The sequence below is a fragment of the Lissotriton vulgaris genome, chromosome 7, assembly GCF_964263255.1.
Source record: "Lissotriton vulgaris chromosome 7, aLisVul1.2, whole genome shotgun sequence".
Taxonomy (NCBI): domain Eukaryota; kingdom Metazoa; phylum Chordata; class Amphibia; order Caudata; family Salamandridae; genus Lissotriton; species Lissotriton vulgaris.
The window spans coordinates 674,335,099-674,354,854 of NC_141695.1; the positions used below are offsets into that span (position 1 = coordinate 674,335,099).

Consider the following 19,756-nt stretch of genomic DNA (forward strand, 5'->3'; position numbering starts at 1 on the left):
TGAGCAAGGCAGGCTGGGCGAGCGAGGCCGCCACTAGTTCGCGGCCGGTAAGTGTGTGCCCGTGGCAGATTCTGCTGAGGTGGCCCGACCAGATCGGGGGTAGCCTGCATTCTGCCGTGTGTGCCCCACTCGTCCTCACTGCAGAAAAGACAGAACCCACCATCCCAGGACCATATACCTCTGTGCGGTCCTCTGTGTGGTCACCGCCCCCTCTGAATCTGCAGTGATACCAGTTGGGCGCAGCTTGAGAGCATCGGGCACTTGGACATTGGGCATCTGGGCCAGTATTGGCAGCATTGGCTGCCAGACAAAATCCAGCCTGTGCTACGACCCAAAAAGAAGAACAAGAACAATAAGCACTGCTTATCTTGTACAACATCATACCCTCACCTCACCTGAGAAGGCAGTCTGTCTCCTAGCTCATCATGAGGTTAGGTCTGGTTCGGGTGAGCAGTCGCCCAAAGCCCGTAGCCCGGAGCAAAAAGGGCAAACCAGGCCTCTCCTTGGACTTCTCTGATCGAAGCACTGAGGAACCAGCTTTAATCTCGATAGAAAGCAACTCAAGTGCAGGAGAGACACAAAGAGCGAAGCCTAATGCACCACTGGTCCAACCAAAAATATTTACAAAATTCAATTTCATAAAGGACATAGGGGCCGCCCTGTACTCCAGTATTAACATGGAGAAAGGTCTTCAGACGCCCTTATTGCCAGACCAAGCACCAGATCCAGTACTACTGCAAGGGCAGCTAAGCCAGCCAACTTTACAAACCCAGCAGAAGCAGCAAATTACTGCACAAGTGCACAACCAAGTTCATAATTACGTCGTGCCAGACAAGTCGGAGACCCCTGCACTTCATTTAACAACCGCTCTGCACACTAACACAAACTCGCCTGTAAGGATGGTTTCTACAAATGAAGGGTCACCAACCAAATTCAATACTGAGAAATTTTCAAAACAATATAAAACTGGAACCCTTACAACCAACTTCTCAGTCAGTTCTTCAGTGCATCGCACTGCTCAGTTTATACAAGTACCAGGAGACGCAAAACCTATCAGTTCAACCTTAAGTGACTCTGAAGCATCAACAAAGGCACTAGGACCTAAGGAGCCTCAGCCACCACTAAAACTACCAGCACAGCACTCACTGTCAGCAACCAGCGTCACACTGGCAACAACTCCACCGATAACAGTAGAAACTCCGGAATCCATTCAGGCACCAAAGGCCTCAATTGAAGAAGGTCTGCCACTGCCAAAGGAAACAAACCCACAGGCTAACCAGAGAAAGCAGCCAGGTTCAGCATCTATAACTTTAGGAAACAAGCAGATTAAACAGGACCCCCCTGTGGCCACTGAAAGGGTGGCCCCTGGTCACAAGGACTCTAAGGATCACAACAACGAAAGAAACTTCACACCCAGCGGCGACTACCACTGAAACTATCCAGAAGACCATACCCCCACTACTCAACTCAAAACCTTTAATGCAGGAGGAAGATGCGACCGCTTTGTCATACCTAGGAACTCAGGAATCGGAGGATATGCTGACGGGATAGTCCCCAGTCCAACACCAGAATCCTCTCTCGACGAAGCTGAAGCTGAACCACCTGCATATTAGACTAGCAGACTCTCAGTCGCCGGGGGGGGGGGGTGGGGGGGGAGGGAGGGAAGAGGGCCTCGAGGAGCGGGGGGACCCACCTACGCAAAATGGAGGGGCTTGGGCCTCCCCCCTAAAAACTATGCAACTGTCAGTGGAGGCACTACAATATCAATCTGACAAGATGGATTTACAGCTCACTCTATTAAACACACTGGCAGTGTTTACATCAGGGATTGATGAAAAACTGGGGGATCTCAATTAATTAATAAGAAGGGCACAAACAGCATCATATCTCCAATGCGGGTGCAGCCAATATGTGGACACTCTATCAACCCTTCCGGCAATGCTCTCCACCGTGCTCAACGAGCTGAAGGAAAAACCATCCGGCACTGCTAGGGTCAATAACGGCCCCACTAACGACAGTAACCCATTCCCGACAGCAGTAATAAAAACTGAGAAACCCTACAAACGAATTGCTACTGGCTCACCGCAAAGGGTAAGCACTCTGAACAGCAGCGGCGACTTGCCGAAGGTAACAACGGAAACTATGGGAGTGACTACATTGAACGCAAAACAATGCCGTCAGCTGAAAAGAAAAGGTCGCAATCAGAAACTACTGCCACACAAGCAAGCACAGAATTACCCAATCTCTACGACACAGACTTACCCAATCTTCACTAAACAGAGCCCAGAATCAATTACACCTTGCAAAGAGGATGGAAAGCAAGAAAAAACGACCCTCACAGGTCTTCACCCTTACACAGCAGCATCCCTTAACCCAGCCACTAAGCCAATAGGAACAAAGAAAGACCCTCCTAACCAAGAAGACACAGACCTAGGCTCAGCAAACTACAAAACATCCAATACAACTGGTTTTGGCCCTCCGCTTCCCATCATCAGCTTCGAGATATATAGCCAAGCGGGTCTGCCTAGACAATTTGAACTAACACCCCAAGATGAGGAGTCTCCCCATACAAACACCTGGCAAGCAACTGGGCAAAAAACAATTCACTACCCAGTGGGCAATGAGACAATGGGAGAGAAGAAGACCGGCACATTCCAAAGAGTGGCATCCGGAAGAAGGGAACCAAGCAAGGATAACCTCCGATTCGCCGATTCACCCCCCTTCCCTCATGCACGGCCAGACTCAGCCGGGCACAACAACCGCACCAGCTGGAAATAATGAATCGGCAAAGAGAAAGCCCCGGATATCCCAGGCAGTGGCACTTCTTCCGGAGGGGATCCAAGCGAGGATAACCCCCGATCGACTATTACAGCCTGCTCTCCTTGGGCAAGCTCAGATACCTTCGGGAATTCCAACATTGCCAACATTCATAAGAAAAGGGCCCAATGACCAATGCTTCCTCAGTGCTTCAAGACCAGAAAGTGTCTTACCAGCCATCACAGCTAAAAATCACTGCCAACCAACCAGGGACACGAGAAAGCATAGCTTACACATTAAATGACAAGACGCTGTATCAGAACTACTTATTGCTCAAACCAGAGTACATCACAAAAGGTCGCCAACATTTGCTGAATGGTGGGAATATTCTAAAACTACTTCGAGCTATTCTCACCTTGAATGACTTGAATACCTCTGATCTACTTGCAATTGAGTTCCTTTCTGCAGACAATCCAGCAAACCCGGAAACAACAAGGGCACTATGGAAATCAGCGGCTATAGCGCAAAGAATATTAAACCACTATACCACCTTTAAAGACTGGGGCATCCAAATCAGTCCCTATCATCTGCCAGCTTATCCGGCTCCACTGCTATCCATGAGCCCAAGATAAGCACTACAAAAATGCTCTCGCCCCTCCACTTCGGTACTAAAAGGGGCTCTTAGTTGTTCAGAGCCTAGAAGGGCGTTTAACCAAGTCAAACAATTTGCGCCTCTAAGGGCGGAACTCACAAGTAGCCGGAACTCCGGGTTTGCCGACCAATGTGTAAGAACAATAACCCTTGAAACAGCGACCCAATGACACAATAACCACGTAGCTCAGGATAAAGTTGCCTCGAAAGAAGCAATGATACGCCTCTGTTCGTGGAACGTAAATGGTTTGGCAACAAAAACCTAGGATCCAGACTTCCTTCAATATCTTAACAACTTTGACATCATCATGTTACAGGAAACATGGCTCACTGAACCATGGTTCATCCACGGATTTCGCTGCTTCGCCCGCCCCGCCACCAAGGGCAGCAAAATGGGCCACGCTTCAGGAGGGCTGGCGACCTCCATCTCAATAACATCCCTACTAACAGCGGAAGTAACGGGCCGGAAATGGATGTAGCACTAGCAGTTAAACTCACTCTCCCATGGGCAGAGGTAAAGATGGAAGTAATCCTGTTCAATGTCTACATCCACCCGAAACGAACAACAACTGACACAGCAAAAATAATAGTAACTTCATACGTAGACTGCTCGGAAGCCTCAATCTTTATTCTATCAGGGGACAGGAACCTATTTCTAATGGGAACATCTGAGTCAAAGGAAGTTTGTCTCCAATCATCATATTACAACCTACCGCAGCAAGGTACCTTTACGCATGGGAGGCCGAACAAGCTAAACCGACGCTTCCTGGAAGACTTGGAACATCTAAACCTGAGGGCCCTCAACGGAAGAACAGTCAATGACACCCCTCCAGCGGCAAGTTACCACACTGAGCAAGCAAGCTCACTGATAGACTATACGTTTGTCAGTCTTTCACTGCTGCAATATGTAACAGGCTTCAAAATGGGTGATATAGGGAATAGTGACCATCGCCCACAGGAGGCTACTCTAGCAGGCAAAGCTACGCATACCATCTTCCCTGCTGTACAATTAGGCACAAGCTACACAACAAACTATAAGAGGAATAGGTTTTCGACATAATCTATAAAGACCTTGACAGACACAGCAATCAACCTCATATCTGTCCAATTGCCTGGCAAGAACCAGATACATTCCTGGGAATGTTTCATAACCAACCTCAGCACTCAAAAGGCAACAGTTACAAAAGCCAAGGTCCTCTTTCGGACACTCACAACAGAATAACCTATCAACAAGTCAAAGAACACAACTCAAAGGACTTAAAAAATCGATAAATGGCTCGCTAAGATCCTTACGCCATGACTCAGGTAACTTATTGCTAATTTCTAAAGTGGTGGAACAGAGAACCAAATTGAAGAGGTTGAAATGGACCATTAATAACAATAATGAACAGGATCTCTGGGCTAAACTATTGCACAACATCAAGCATAATGCCAGTGACCGATTCTGGAAAACAGTAAATAAGATAATACAGCCGAATCACTGGGGCCTCACCTCCTTCATACTAGAGGAAACATGGGCATGCTACCTAAAATCCCACTTTAATAGCCAAAGTGTCACTGACTCAATGCCGGGGAAGAACAAAACATCCAGAGAGGCAGTTGATACCATCAATTGGAACAGGGAAAGCGGCAGCTTCCCTCCTGTTACTCCTGAAACAGGTCCATGCTTAAAGGCAATCAGCACATTTCAACATGCCGGAGGAAAGCCACACAGTGTCAAATGTTCACCAGTCACTGAACAGCTCTTAATTAAAAAACAGATCAAGAAGGGAAAAAAGGAGGGAGCACCAGGGCCGAACGGAATCCCACCTGCAGTGTTTAAGGAAAAGCCAGAGGACTGGGCAAAAATAATCCACTCATTATTTCTGGAAGTACGACATCTGGGCATAATTCCAGACTCATGGAAAGGGTCGATTATCGTCCCAATCCATAAAACGGGCAGTAAGAACTTACCAGCCAACTACCGGTTAATAGCCCTGATTGACAATGAAGCCAAATACTTCGAGGGCACATTGTTGGAGGAGCTGTCAAGCTGGGCAGAAAACAATAAAATAATTCCTCTGAACCAGACAGGATTCAGAAAAAGCTGCGGCACAATAACCAATATTATGGCAATGCCAATGTTAATGAACTTGGCAAAACTCAGGAAAATTCAGCTCCATGCCTGTTTCATTGACTATAGTGCCGCGTTTGACAACGTGGAGAGGCCCAAACTATGGTCTAACCTAGCCGGATGGGGCATCCCTAACAACCTTTTATCAATGATCATGCTCCTACACTCCAACACATGGGTTCAAGTCAAACTGGGCTCAGGAACGCACCTCTCAAGAAAAATTTAAAACATCGAAAGGCCTCAAACAGGGGTGCGTCCTGGCCCCCATGCTATTCAATCTATTCATGGCAGACCTAACCCTGGCACTCAACAACTGCAATTCGCATGCACCTTGTTTAGGGGGCTCCCCAATATCTAATTTACTTTACGCGGACGACATTGTCCTACTCAGCCTCACGGCAGTGGGCCTGCAACATCTCCTGAACTGCCTAGAGGTCTATGTAGAAGAAAACAGTCTCTCAATAAACTTAAGCAAAACGAAGACTATAACTATTAATAACAAACGAAAAAAGATCCCCCACTGGTACCTGGGTAATAAATGCATCGAAACAGCAGAGGCTTACAAGTACCTGGGAATTTATATAGACAAAAAAGGCCTATTTAGCCGCCAGCAAGAAGAGATCAAAAGGAAAGGGATGATCCTTGCTCTTTCTTTGAAAGGTTTATCTGCTAAACTGCTAGGCCCAACACTTAGTCCACTCTTGATGGTAGCCCGGGCTAAAATACTACCTTCTATTACTTATGGTACTGAGGCACTATGTGGGAGAGCTAGCAACCTCCTGGATAAAACAATTGCCAAAGCATATAGATCAATATTCAGCCTCTCGACCTACACCTCACCGGCACAAATCCGATTGGAGTTCGGTCTCATAAAGCAAACCTGGGCCAGCTATGGAAGTTTCATCAACTGCTGGCACAAGATCAGGTCGGCCAACCACAACACACTAAACCATCTTCTCCGGCAAGAAATCCAACAGAGGCAGAACTCAACCGCAGCTCAATATCTCCAGGAGGCTCTGACAACCACAGGCCTTTCCCCTCTATGGGATACACACTGCCTCTATTCAGCGTTTAAAAAAAACGTGTGGAAGAAGCTGAAGATACACTCTCTGATAGAGGATAAGGCGACCTTTTCTGCCAGAGCGCACACCTGGATAACCTTGGCCACATATAAATCCCTAGCCCCTCAACGCTACTTCAACTTGGGAGACTCAAAAATACTGAAATTAAAATTCTTAAAGTTCCGGCTTGGAGTCTAACAAACTACGCAGCAGCTCCCTCCCTGGAAAAGGGTGCAGGCTTTTAATCTATGCAGTCTCTGCAAAAAGGTTCAGGGCAAAATCACACATATCATCTGCACTTGCACGGAGATGTGTCAAGAATGGAGGCAGCTGCTGAAAATTCCCCTTAATCAAAGGGTCGAGGAGACAAGCAGTTTTGGCATGCTTTGATCCCTCATCACCACAATTGAACACAAGGCTTGTCAAATTCCTTGAAGCAGCTCGGGCAAAAATGCCAAATTGACCTATAAGGTGCAGGGCATCTGTTTATGGGGATAATCTTATGATATGGTTGATTAACTGTGACAACGGATCACATTTTCCTTAACACCTTGGCTGCTAGAGGTTTTCCCCTCCTGTGCTGCATATGCATGATCCCCATTGTTCATGACAAGCTCAGCTCGTCATAAGCACACGACCAGTGTACTGCATGACGAGCTGAGCTCGTCATGAGCAGCAAAGGGGTTAAAGGTCGCAAAGGCACAATTAGCTGGGACGCTATAATTGTAATGACACAGAAGTGTTTTAACTACTTACGCTATGACCCTAATGAGGGAGCCCGATTATTTTAAACATGGTTTTATTTTTTGTATGTATTGCAATGGTTTTAAGTAACTATGCAGATAAAGTTTTACTATTACTGTATCAAGATAGGAGGAAATGAGTAGTTTCTGTCCTGTAACTCCAGTTCTGTAGTAGGGGTATCTCTGTTATATTCATAATCTAGTGAATAGTCCCGCTCATGAGCGTGGACCCGGGAGCAATCAAAAATAATCTCTTAAACTGTCTAAAAATGCAGTCCTGCACAAACACTTAAGAGAGAATTTAAAGAAATATAATGCATCCTATATCCACAGGCTACACTGTCCAGTACTTCAACTAGACATTCCACCAAAACCACACACAGCACAGCCTGCCAAGTTTTCTTCATAGAGAAAAACTTCCCCTTTAAACAGCAAAGCCTCTGGAATGATCGAGAGGAAGGGAAGGACAGACAAGCCCCATAGGCTGCCATTATGTGGCTCAAAAAGGGATACCCTGCCTTTGAGGAAACTTTCCAGAACTTTCTCAGTATCTCAGAATGCCCAGCAGGTCCCATTTACTTTCAGTTCTTTTTGAAGCCGTATAACGCCAGACCTGTAGGATTCCGAACATAAACATCTGTCTCCACCAGGGAGGAGGGCGGGCGCTTATGACTATAACAGAGATACCCCTACTACAGAACTGGAGTTACAGGACAGAAACTACTCCTTCTGTAGTAGGGGATCTCTGTGTATAGTCATAATCTAGTGAATAGAATGGCAAGCCCATCCCCACACCAAAGCGGCGGTGGAGAGAAAATGAGTACCACACCACTACTGTGCGAACAGATTTCGCAGCGAAGCCTGCCCAACCTGAGTGTCTGCCCTGGAATTAGTGTCCATGCTTAGCAAAGGTATGGACCGACTTCCAAGTGGCCGCCCTGCAGATTTCTGCAATGGGAACATTACGTAACAAAGCAGTCGTGGCAGCTTTGCCCCTGGTGGAATGAGCCTTAGGTTTACCCCCTAAGGTCTTATTAGCCTTTTGATAACCCAACTGTATTCAGGACACAATCCACCTCGAAATAGACTGTTTCGAAGCAGCAAGACCTGTCCTGACCGATCCATAGTTGATAAACAATTGGTCTGACCTACGAATATCCTTGGTTTTATCCAGATAAAATTTCAACACCCTCCTGACATCCAGGGAATGTAGAGACTGTATGTAGAGACCTTTCCGCTGGAGAGGAAGGATTCTGATAAAACGTAGGTAAAGTTATTGTCTGGTTAACATGGAAATCAGAAATAACCTTAGGAAGAAATTTAGGGTGAGTACGCATAACAACGTTAGCAGCATGAAATACAGTATAAGGTTCTTGGCAACACAACGCCTGAATTTCACTCACCCTGCGGGCCGTTGTAATAGCCACGAGGAACGGCGCCTTCCAGGTCAGGTGCTGCAACAAAGCCTTATGAATAGGTTCAAAAGGTTCTTTCATCAGTCTGGACAGCACCACATTCAATTCCCATGAAGGCGAAGGAAGCCAGACAGGAGGGAACACTTTCTTCAAGCCTTCCAAAAAATCCTTGATCACAGGGATCTGGAAGAAGGAGGTCTGTGAAGGGCATTTCCTGTAGGCAGTCAGCGCAGCGAGATGAACCTTAATAGAATGAAAATTAAGGCCAGACTGCGCCAAATGTAAAAGGTACGGAAGGATAACATCTTCCTTACATGTCGTTGGATCATAGTTCTTGGACTTGCACCAGATGCAAAATCTCTTCCACTTGTACGCATAAGAAGTCCTAGTGGAAGGTCTCTTGGCTTCCTTCAGTATGTCCATACAGTCTGCGGGGAGATTCAAATGGCCATATTGCACTATCTCAGGAGCCATGCCGCCAAACTCAAAGACGAGAGATTGAGGTGCACCATCTGCCCCCCCGAACTTCGTGAGAAGGTCCTGCCGGATGCGAAGTATCGGCATTTGCTGTTTTCGACGGTGGCGAACAGATCCACTTCTGGAGTGCCCCACCTGTCGAAGACGTCTCCGAGCACTTTGTCGTTTATGACCCATTTGTGGCTTTCCTGGATCAGTCTGCTCAGTGCGTCTGCCTGAACATTCTGCACACCTGGTAGATGAGTAGCCGTTATGGTCAGTCCTCTAGCAAGAAGCCACTGCCAGATCGCCTGCGCCTCTTGCGACAGAGCGCGGGATCTCGAGCTTGTTGCTTGTTGAGGTAATACATCGTGGTCGTATTTTCCGTCTGTACAAGCAGAGAGCTGGTCTGGAAGGACGGATGAAAGGCCTTCAGTGCCAAGTGAACAGCTCTGAGTTCCAGAAAATTGATGTTGTACGTGAACTCCGTCGGGGGCCACGTTCCTTGGATCGGTAACTGTCCGGAATGCGCTCCCCAGCCGTGAAGAGAAGCATCCGTCATGATAGTCTGAGTGGGAATGTCCTTGTGGAAGGGAACCCCCTTGAGGAGGTTCTCCGCTGAACACCACCATTTCAGAGACTGTAGAGCATGCAGAGACAGTCGTATCTTGTCGTCCCAGTTGCCTCTCCTCTGGTCCCACTGATCCTCCAGACACTCCTGCAACGGTCTCATGTGAAGCCATGCGTGTGGCGTGAGGAAGATACAGGAGGCCATCGACCCCAATAGAGAAGACACCGTCCTCACTGTCGTAGATGGAGTGGTCATAAGAGCCTGAGCCTTCCGAAGGAGTGATAAACGTCTTTCCTCCGAAGGAGACACGCTTGCAGACAGCGTATTGATGGTGGCTCCCAAGTACTGTAGGCATTGAACCGGAGTCGGGACAGACTTGGACATGTTGATGTGCAACCCCAGCATGTTCAAGAGAACGGACGGCTTCTGGAAGTGCGCTTGAGCTTCCGAGAAGGAGGATGCCTTGATCAACCAATCGTCCAGGTACGGGTAGACAAACGGGTAGACAAACACCTTGTTCTTTCACAGGTGTGCCGCCACCACTGCCATGCATTTGGGAAACGTCCGGGGTGCTGACTTTAGCCCGAACGGCAACACTGTCTATTGATAGTGATTGGCGCCGACTTGGAATCGCAGGAACCTTCGGTGTTTCTGTGCAATGGACACGTGGAAGTGAGCATCCTGTAGGTCTATCGCGCACAGCCAGTCTCCCCTTTGCAGCTGAGGGTAAACCTGGTGCAAAGACAGCATGCAAAACTTTTCTCTGCAAATCCACTTGTTTGCTTGTCGCAAATCCAGAATAGGCCTGAACTCGTTCTTGTCCTTTTTTCGGACTAGAAAGAACGGTGAGTATAGACCCCTTCCCTTTTGAGACAGAGGGACGTCTTCTATCGCCCGTTTTCTTAAGAGGGTATCGGCCTCCGCCTAGAGCTCGCGCAGCTGAAACTGCGAGCAAACCGGTGGAATTGCTGGAGGCGGGCTGATGAACCGAAGACTGTATCCATTGCAAACAATATTCAGCACCCACTTGTCCTGAGTAATTTTTCTCCACTCTGCCAGAAAATATTGAACGCTTCCCCCCACCAGAGCGGGAAACGGACGAAGGGGAAGTAACCGCTCAGGGCCTAGACCCGCCCGGGCCTTTGGTCGCGGTGGCCGACTGCTGACCACCCCTGCCCCTCTGCCGTTTCTGGAAGGGCTTCCTCTGGAACTGATGCTGCTGTTGCTGCTGTCCAGACTGTTGACCTCGCCCTCGGCCCTGCGCCCCGTACCGTCTCTGGAACGGGCGGTAGTTTTTCTTCTGGTCCTTGGGCTTCTCCAAGCCCAAAGCTGTCAGAGTCTCAGCCTCCGCCTTCATGCGGGCCATTTCATCGTCGGCGTGTTTCCCGAATAGGGTCTCGCCCGAGAAGGGCAGGTTGGCCACCCTCTGTTGGGCTTCCAGCTTCAGTGACGTCAATCTGAGCCAAGCGTGGCATCTCTGATTCACTCCATGACAGTACCCGTGGGCTGCCAGGAGCGATGAGTCCGCAGCAGCGCTGATCAGCTGGTTCGACACCAGCAATCCCTCATTCAGGATCTCCATAAAATCCTCCTTTTCCCGTGGGAGGAGGTCGGCGATCTGTTGGAGGGACTCCCAAAGGGCCCGGTCATAGCACCCCAACAGCGCAGATACACTGGCAGCCTTCATAGAGGTAGCGGCCATCCCACACACCTTCCTGCCCGCTGATTTCAACCAGCGTCTCTCCTTGTCCGGAGGCACATTGGAGGACGGGGTGGTGGCATGTTTCCTTGCCGCCGTCACAATTACGAAATCCGGGGTTGGATCCAATCGGAGGAAAGCCGGGTCCTCATCAGGAGCCTTGTATTTCTTTTGCAGCCTGGAGGGAGCTGCTTTCGTCACCCCCGGAGTGAGGAAGAGTTCCTTGGCGGGCTCCACCAATACAGGTACCAGAGGCAACAGTGGCCTCGATAGGTGCTTCTTGAGGGGAGTCTCAAATATTACGGAGGTCGTAGGCGTGGGCACAGTCAGTTGGATGCCCAGCTTGCTCGCACCCCTCAACAAAACCTCCTGAAAAGAGACCACGTCGTCCACAGGGGACACCCTCGTCCGAGGGGATCCTGACAGGGTTGGTGAATAGTCCCTTGCGCTGGACGACTTCGTGCTGTATCTAGATCAACCCCTCCTACGGTGTCGTCTTGATCTTGTCGATGAGCGACGACAACTCCTGGATCTCCCTCTCCATCTGGAACGAGATCTAGGTCTTCTAGGCCTTGGACGGTCCGCGGGTGTTTGCAAAGGCGCCTGCGGTTTTGCGGGTGCCTGCGGCGGATCCTGCGGCGGCCTGACCGGGGACCTCGGCCGAGGTGCCCCCTTAGGCGGCGCAGGGAGAAGCGGCAGTGACACCGATCTCGGAGGCAGTGGCGGTGCATATGGAGGAACAGGTGGTGGCGAAGGAGTGCGCGGCGGCGGCTCCTTAGGCAGTGGAGGAGGAGGAGTAGGTGACTTCGACTTGGGAGGAGAGTACACCACAGAGTACACCGAGCCTGGTGACTCTCTCAATGTCTTCCTTGGCGTAGGCGAACGAGAGGCAAGGCCCCCTGTCGGTGATCGACGTTGCCGTCGTGCCCCTGAGGAACGGGAAGGACTCCTGGCTCCAGAACGCCTCCTGGAGGATGATCTCTTCCTCTTAGGTGTCGAGCGCCACTTCGGCGTCGAAGAACGCCTCCTCGGCGCCGACGAACGTCTTCTCGGCGTCGACCTACGCCTCGATGACGACTTCGCCTCCTCGACGCTGCAGATCTCCTTCTCGACGCCGAGCGCCGAGTCGACGTCGAGGGCGAACGGCGGCGTCGCCATGACGGCGAGCGCCAAACCGACGCCGACGGCAAGCGGCGGTGTCGCCTCGACGGCGAGCGCTGACGCCGATCCTTACGACGTTGAAGTGTCGACAACAACGTCGAAGATGATGACGCCAACGATGATGTCTTTGGCTGCGACCTCGACGGGAGTCTCAACAGCCTCCTCGACGCCAAATGTTGACTCGACCCAAAGCCCTGGGGAGACGGGGAGCAGACCGCCGTCATACCTCTCGACGCCGTCGATGGGATCGACGTCGATGGAGATCGGCGACATTTTCTGGCCTTCTTGACGCTGGGGAGCCCGCCAGAGGCCTCAGCATGGGCAGAGGAAGCAGGTCCAGCCTACCCAGACCCACCCTGACTCTGCAGCCTTCTTTCTTCCATTCCTTGGAGCCTGATCTTCTTTCTGTCTCTCAGGGTCCTGGAGGTGAAGGTCTGGCAAATCTCACACTTCTCAGGTAGGTGAGTAGAAGGGAGGCACAGGATACACACAGAGTGTGGGTCCGACTTGGCCTTCTTCCTTGAGCACTCCGGGCATTTATCAAATAATGTGGGCATTTTAGACAAAAAAGGAGTGCTCAGAATACTAGAGAAGGAAGAGGGCACCAAAACACGTCGAGTGTAAACACTCACACACTTAAAAAGTGCAAAATTCCTACAATAAACCCAAAAGGGAGAGCTCAATGCTCCAGGGTCCTGCTAGCTAGATAATCTCCCTGTGGACCAGTTTTTCCGATATCGCAGACACTGTTCTACTACAGAGACCTTTAATGAGCAATCACAGGTGCTGGGGGAAAAACTCTTACAAAGACAGTATCCAGCAAAAACCATCAAACATGCAAGGAAAAGAGTGCTAAACACCCCTAGAAGTGCACTTTTGGAAGTCAACAAAAAAGAAAGAAAGGAATGCCTTCCTGTGGTTTTGACCTTTGGTCCTTTGGCCTCGAAAATTAGGCAGTCGATACGGAAACATTGGGCGATCCTGTCTAATAAAGATTTCAAAATGCCACCCCCAAGGTTCGCGTTTAGACGCTCCAGCAATCTGAAAGATAAATTGGTGCATACCCGCACGCAAACATCTAAAGATAACAACAAAACACATCTCACAGGCCACCATCCCTGCGGTACTTGTTATGTGTCCCACCTCACTTCTAAAGCGACCAGCGTCATTTTGAAATCAGGCAAAGAATGGGAGTTGAGACAGTTCAGTAACTGTAACACCACAAATGTGGTATACAGGCTGGACTGTGAATGTGGACTTCACTATATAGGGCTCACGACGCGAAAAATAAAAACACGCATTCAGGAGCACCCAAGTACAATAAAATCTGGAAAACTGACAACAAAACTAGTGCAACACTGCCACAGTAACAAGCATTCTTTAAAGTGGTTGGTGTTGGAGAAAGTAACAGGAGACACACATACAGTGGAGCGATTGCTAAGAAAGGTCTGACAAATTCGGGTTGAATGATCTACTGGAGTGGAACAAAATACATTGAATCAGTTATGATGATGGTTCTTTGGCATTTGTATGAGTCTTCACCTAAATTCCAGATAGAATTGTAGACGCTACATGAGATCAAAGTAGATTGTGCGGCTGGTATATGCATGAGCCCCCTCTTAGAACTCCATACCAACCATGTGATCACAAGATACTGCTTCTATCTCACACGTATCTCATTTTGGGAACATGATAGTAGGAGGGACTCTTCATACTCAAAAATGGCTTATGCCCTCTGAATTTTCATTAATAAATAATTTGTACTACATCATGTGCCACACGTATCCCCTAGACATACTGGGAACCCAATATAGGATAGCAGATAGATTCCTGTATACTCATAATCGGTTTGTGCCTACTGAGTATTTTGATTGACAAATAACTTGAATAACTTCATGCCCTCTAAATAATATACTCCCGGACCTAGTTTCTAAACGATCTCTAGCCAATTTCGAAAAAATGGGCTTCAGTTAAGATCAATATTGGATAGTACGATAAATGTAATAAATTTATCTTTGGGATGCTTTCAGTTTGGTTAGTTTTGAATAAAAGATTGCGAGCCGAGATATCGCGACAATCTGGCTCGATGGGGCATTCACATTGAAGGAAAGGGATGAATGCCCATTCCAAAATGGCGGCCGCGTCTTAACGCGATAACATGCTCAGTAAACATATATACATCAGTTTATGTTGAACCAGGCAGGGGCTGAGACAACGCCCGGTACCTTCCACCATTCTGGTAAGGAGTCAGGGCTCTGGGCTTTTCGCCGTGGTTTAGAAATCGGAATGAGTGCATTTAGTTAGAAACGGGTCAGTCCGGAGGTATGTTGGTTTCACGAAGAGGTTTGCCGAGGTGCCAGCGGTACGATATGAAAAGAAATGCAAGGGGAGTTCAGCCTTGTGAGCACTGGGGTAACGTTGAAATACCTTAAATCCAGACTAAAAACCCTCTATACTTGGATATAAAACGAGTGAGGACGATGTACACGTAGGACACGTTGACATAACAGTTCGTGTTCTCACTTTTAACAAAAGGGGTATGAAGACATGCAAATTTGTATCCACATTAAATACTCTACACTTGGGTAGATAACGAGGGAGGACGATGCAAATGTATAATTTTGTAATATGATAACAAAACAACGCATGTGGTACACAGTGTGTGTGTTGTATCCTTAACAGAAAATAGAAGGGGAACAAAGAATAACCAACTTTTTCGCGGTTTCATTTTATGAGATCTACACCTCCTCGGCTGGTACGGCCACCTTTGGCCGCATGAGGGTAATTATCATTAAGCTATATGCGAATGATTTGAGTTGGGCACGCGCCATGATAGCAGGTGCATTACAATAGTGTGTTTTATGTTTTTTCAGTTGTGAAGACTAATCTGTCCATATGCAGTGGCTATAATATACATGACGCCCTGAAGAAATTGCCAAAAATTGGATTGGCAATGAAACATGTCGGCAAGTAAAGTAGTATTGGTTGGATAGTTGATAACCACAACTACTTTCTCTCTTTTTTAACCCCATACCCAACACAAGAGGCAGAATAAAATTGCATATCTGTGTTGGTGTGTGTGTTTTTACATGTTGTTTGACACCTTATTTGTCACCTTTTTGTCTGTCTTCACTGCATCTTTTCACAAAACTCTTCTCTTTGAGTTTCTGGACACTTTTCTTTTTCGAGCTCGATGGTGCCAATGATGAGAACAGGGCTATCCTGGTGAGTACCTGCCAGGTTCCCGTTGGTGGTGCGCCCGTGAGGTGCCATCTTGCTCTCACACACTTTTTTTCGTTTTTGCACTTCACAATTTGACACTAAAGTGTGTGTGTTATGTGTTGTCCCACAACTGATTTTTATCTATTGGGAACCAGGCGATTGTTCAAAGGAGGCACAATCTTAGGATATACCAACTACCCCATTAATTAGTGGAAGGGGAGTAATGTTTGCAAAGATAATGCAACAAATGGTATACCCCAAACAAAGATAAATTTACAAGTGCCTATAAAGTCTAGGTTCTTCTTTTTTTGTACTAGTTCCTGCTAGCAGGAGCCAGAAAAAAGAACTGAAAGTAAATTGTAAATTGATACTTGTATAGCGCACTACTCACCCGCAAGGGTCTCAAGGCGCTGGTACGAATACCGCTGTGGAACCCGTCCTGGCTTTCCCTGTGAGGCGTCAACTCCTGGGCACCCCCAGGGTGAAGACCAGGCATCCTTAGCGTTGTGGGGGCCGTTGTGAAGATTAAGCAAACTATTGCCCAGAGTTGCAGAGTGGGACTCCATGATTGCATTGTTAGACAGTTTAAGAGATTATTTTTGATTGCTCCGGGGTCCATGCTTATGAGCGGGACTATTCACTAGATTATGACTATACACAGAGATCCCCTACTACAGAAATGGAAGCTACTACAGTGTAAACCATACTAATTGAAAAGAACTTGAAACATGTGTTGAAAAATTTTACGAAAATATTGGGTGTAATTTGCTGATAAATCACCAAAGGGGGGAGTTGATGGAGCGAGGGTAAAAATAAAAATGTTTGTATACCCCTCGTGAAGTCCCTTCCCATAACAGTAATATGTATTAATTTGTGGTTTTGAAATTAACCAACTAAAATAGAAAGCACATACACAAATACATGTGGGATACTAATTTGCTTGTGTTGCAAACCGTAATACATTAATTCAGTGAAACTGTCTTACTAATATAGTGCGCAAATGATATAATCTAATGAAAGGCTATGAATGTATGCTTCTTAAATGTATAATTGTGGCAGAAATGACAGAGAATGGTAAGAAAACAATGCATATATGTGGCTCTAAAGCTAGGTAATAACTAACAGGGTCATATTAGAATGGGGGAGATAAACAGAAGGGCTAAACTTCGAAATCTAACGTTTAGTTGTGTTTGTTTCTATAATAATTCCCGTTATGGCCCATGCGGCCTCGTAAAACATAGAGGGTTTGCGAGACTCCAAGATAATGTCTTTCTTCGCATGCGCGACTGTGCTCGAGAGATGTGCAAGCAGTCTGTGCCTGGGCGGCTGGCGTCAAGATCAGCGTGGCCCGAAGAGCAGAATGGTGCCAAGTTGAGATGTCAGTGTCATGAGCCTGGGAAAGTTCTGTGAAGTGACAAGTTAAAGGACACAAGTGAAAAAATGTAATAACAAACAATCGGAACTTTATTGTGATTAGAACTATGACTTGGCAGAAATATGGACAATGAGGAGATGAGGTTATCCGCATCCACCTCTTGAATGGACCAATAAGAATGGAGTATGGACCCTCAAAGTGTAACATTTTCGTTAGATAGTTTGGGAAAAAGGGTATAAAGAGGTCGTTTGGAAGAGAGAAAAAAGCTTGCTTTTGAATTACTTTTCTCACCACGACATGCTGTTGGACTGATCGATCATTCTTTGGTGCAAAGACTTTGACATTTTCTTGACTTTAAATAGAGAGTCTGTTTTTGGGAACACTGCTGTTCTAATACTGATTTCCATTGCCGAGAAGATTGGTAATATGTCTTTGACTTATTTTTCTGAACTATTCTGCTACTAAATTGTTTGAATTTATTTTCTATTTCTTTAGATGATAAATAGAATGTTTAATTGAGTCAGAATCAAAGTTTAAATAAATAAGGACATGCTAGGAGATAAAAATCATTAATAAAAATTAAATAAATGGAGAATTAGGCTGGTCTTGTTGTTCATTTGAGTAGTGCTGGATCATGTACACGGACAGGCAGACTTGGGAGAGTCATATGCAGCTCAGAGACACAGAGGGAAAGGGATGGCAAGGTCTTGGGTGGCCAGCAGGATGTCGATGAGGGACGGTTACAACGCTGATACACAAAGGTCTTGGGTGGCCTTGGCAGTGCACCAACCTGGAAGGCTCAATGTGTCCTTTGGGTCAGCTGGAAGACCGACAGGGCAACAAGGGAGAAGGCATGGACTAGGAGAGCGTACTATGGCCTGCTGGTATAGAGTGGGAAAAGAGCAAAGGTCTACGTAGCAAAAGCAAGACAGTGCAAAGGCACTGGAGGAGGTGCACAGGGGGTCCTGGGAAGTGGGAGAAGAGAATACACAGTTGGATTATTATGAAAGGAGCCTGGAAGAGGGCGAAATAGTGGTGGATAAACCCACTGGGGAGGAAGAGCGTGGGTGGGGGTCAAATACTGCATGTGGTGGGTTCAGTAATGTACTTGTGCCTAGTATGTTGCAGGACAGATGGGAAGATGAAGGATTCCTTGACAAGGCCAATGTGGTTGGATGGCTGGATCGAGTGCAGAGCTGGACATTGACACCAGGAAAGGGAATGGGGGTTCTGGGGGTCGGGGTCACGAGATACAAAAAGTGTCGGTAGGGGTGAACACGGAGGGAGATGAGGACAGAGGAGCGATATGCCTCAGGAAAGGTTTGCATGTATAAGATATAGGAGAGTGTACAGAGAGACAGGCACCTGGACAAGGAAAGGGCGTGGGCTGACCACAGATAAAGGTCAAGGGGGATAACCACCACAAGTACAAAATGCAGATATGGACCGAAGGGAAAAAAACGCAGCAAGAAAAGAAAGATAATAAGGTAGAAGATCAGGCAAAAACAGGAGAGCAAGGGGACGGGGCAAAAGAAACTAAGCAACTTAAAATTAAGAAATTCCCATATATGGGAGTGACAAAGCCATTGGGAGTGAATCTCATGTTGGCAACCAAGGAGAAAATATTGAAAGGGGAGTATGCGGAGATGTTAAAATTGCTATACAGAGAATTATGGGCGAAAGAAGGCGCAAAGTAAGAAGAATTTGAATTGTAAAAACAGCCCAGGGTGCCGACGACAATAGAAAATTGGACTGCGGCTTTCCTAATTTTCGCAAGTGCATATTGCAAAAACTACCCTGATAGGTGCGTCTCCTTGTTGTACAACTTGTATGCAGACAGTCCTGCAGAGCTGCATTGTCTGACACTATCAGCAAGCGTTGGGGTTTGGTCGGTATTATAGGTAATTTTAGACTATATTTATAAAGATAAAAGCAAAAAATAAATATTATATATATATATATGGTCTTAAAAATGTCACTGTATTTGAATTGGGGTTTTACGGTATTCTCTTGTTTCAGTGTCTGCATTCTGTGTGTTACATAACAAAGGCATTAATATTCATGTGCACTGCACTTCTCAAACGCATTCAAAGTCAGGGTTTACGTTTCAATTCATGCACAAAGCATCTAGCGCAATAAATACTTGTAATATGATGTGCAAAACAAAAGACAACCATTGAACCTTAGTCAGGAAGTACCCAATACGTGAATCAATGATTTATGATAACACTGGATTTCTAATGGTGCACCAATGAAACATCATATTATATAGGATACACAGCTGGCATTAACACACTTAGGCTATGGCTTATGACTCCTTGACAGTGTGTAGCATTAAAACAAACTATATGCTTCATTAGGTAAATTAATACTTTAGAAGATGCATTTATCCAAAACACAACCAATTCCATCACTAAAATAAAATCATTAAATTGCTTGCAGATGTACCTGGCCTTCTGGGTTTTGGTTCTCGTGACCCTGAAAAAGCAAGAACATTATTTAGCATTTTATTGAAAGCAGAATAGTGAATTG

At 46.9% G+C, this 19,756-nt stretch overlaps 1 protein-coding gene across 3 annotated transcripts in view; it reads right to left on the minus strand.

The window, feature by feature from the left end:
* The window catches only part of TRIM25 (tripartite motif containing 25), a 461,778-nt gene that overhangs the window by 73,178 nt on the left and 368,844 nt on the right, over positions 1-19,756 (minus strand). For all 3 annotated transcript variants that reach the window (XM_086930876.1, XM_086930874.1, XM_086930875.1), the window contains one exon: positions 19,673-19,702. In XM_086930876.1, coding sequence (XP_086787002.1) covers positions 19,673-19,702 — 30 coding nt within the window. The remainder of the gene's footprint in view (positions 1-19,672; positions 19,703-19,756) is intronic.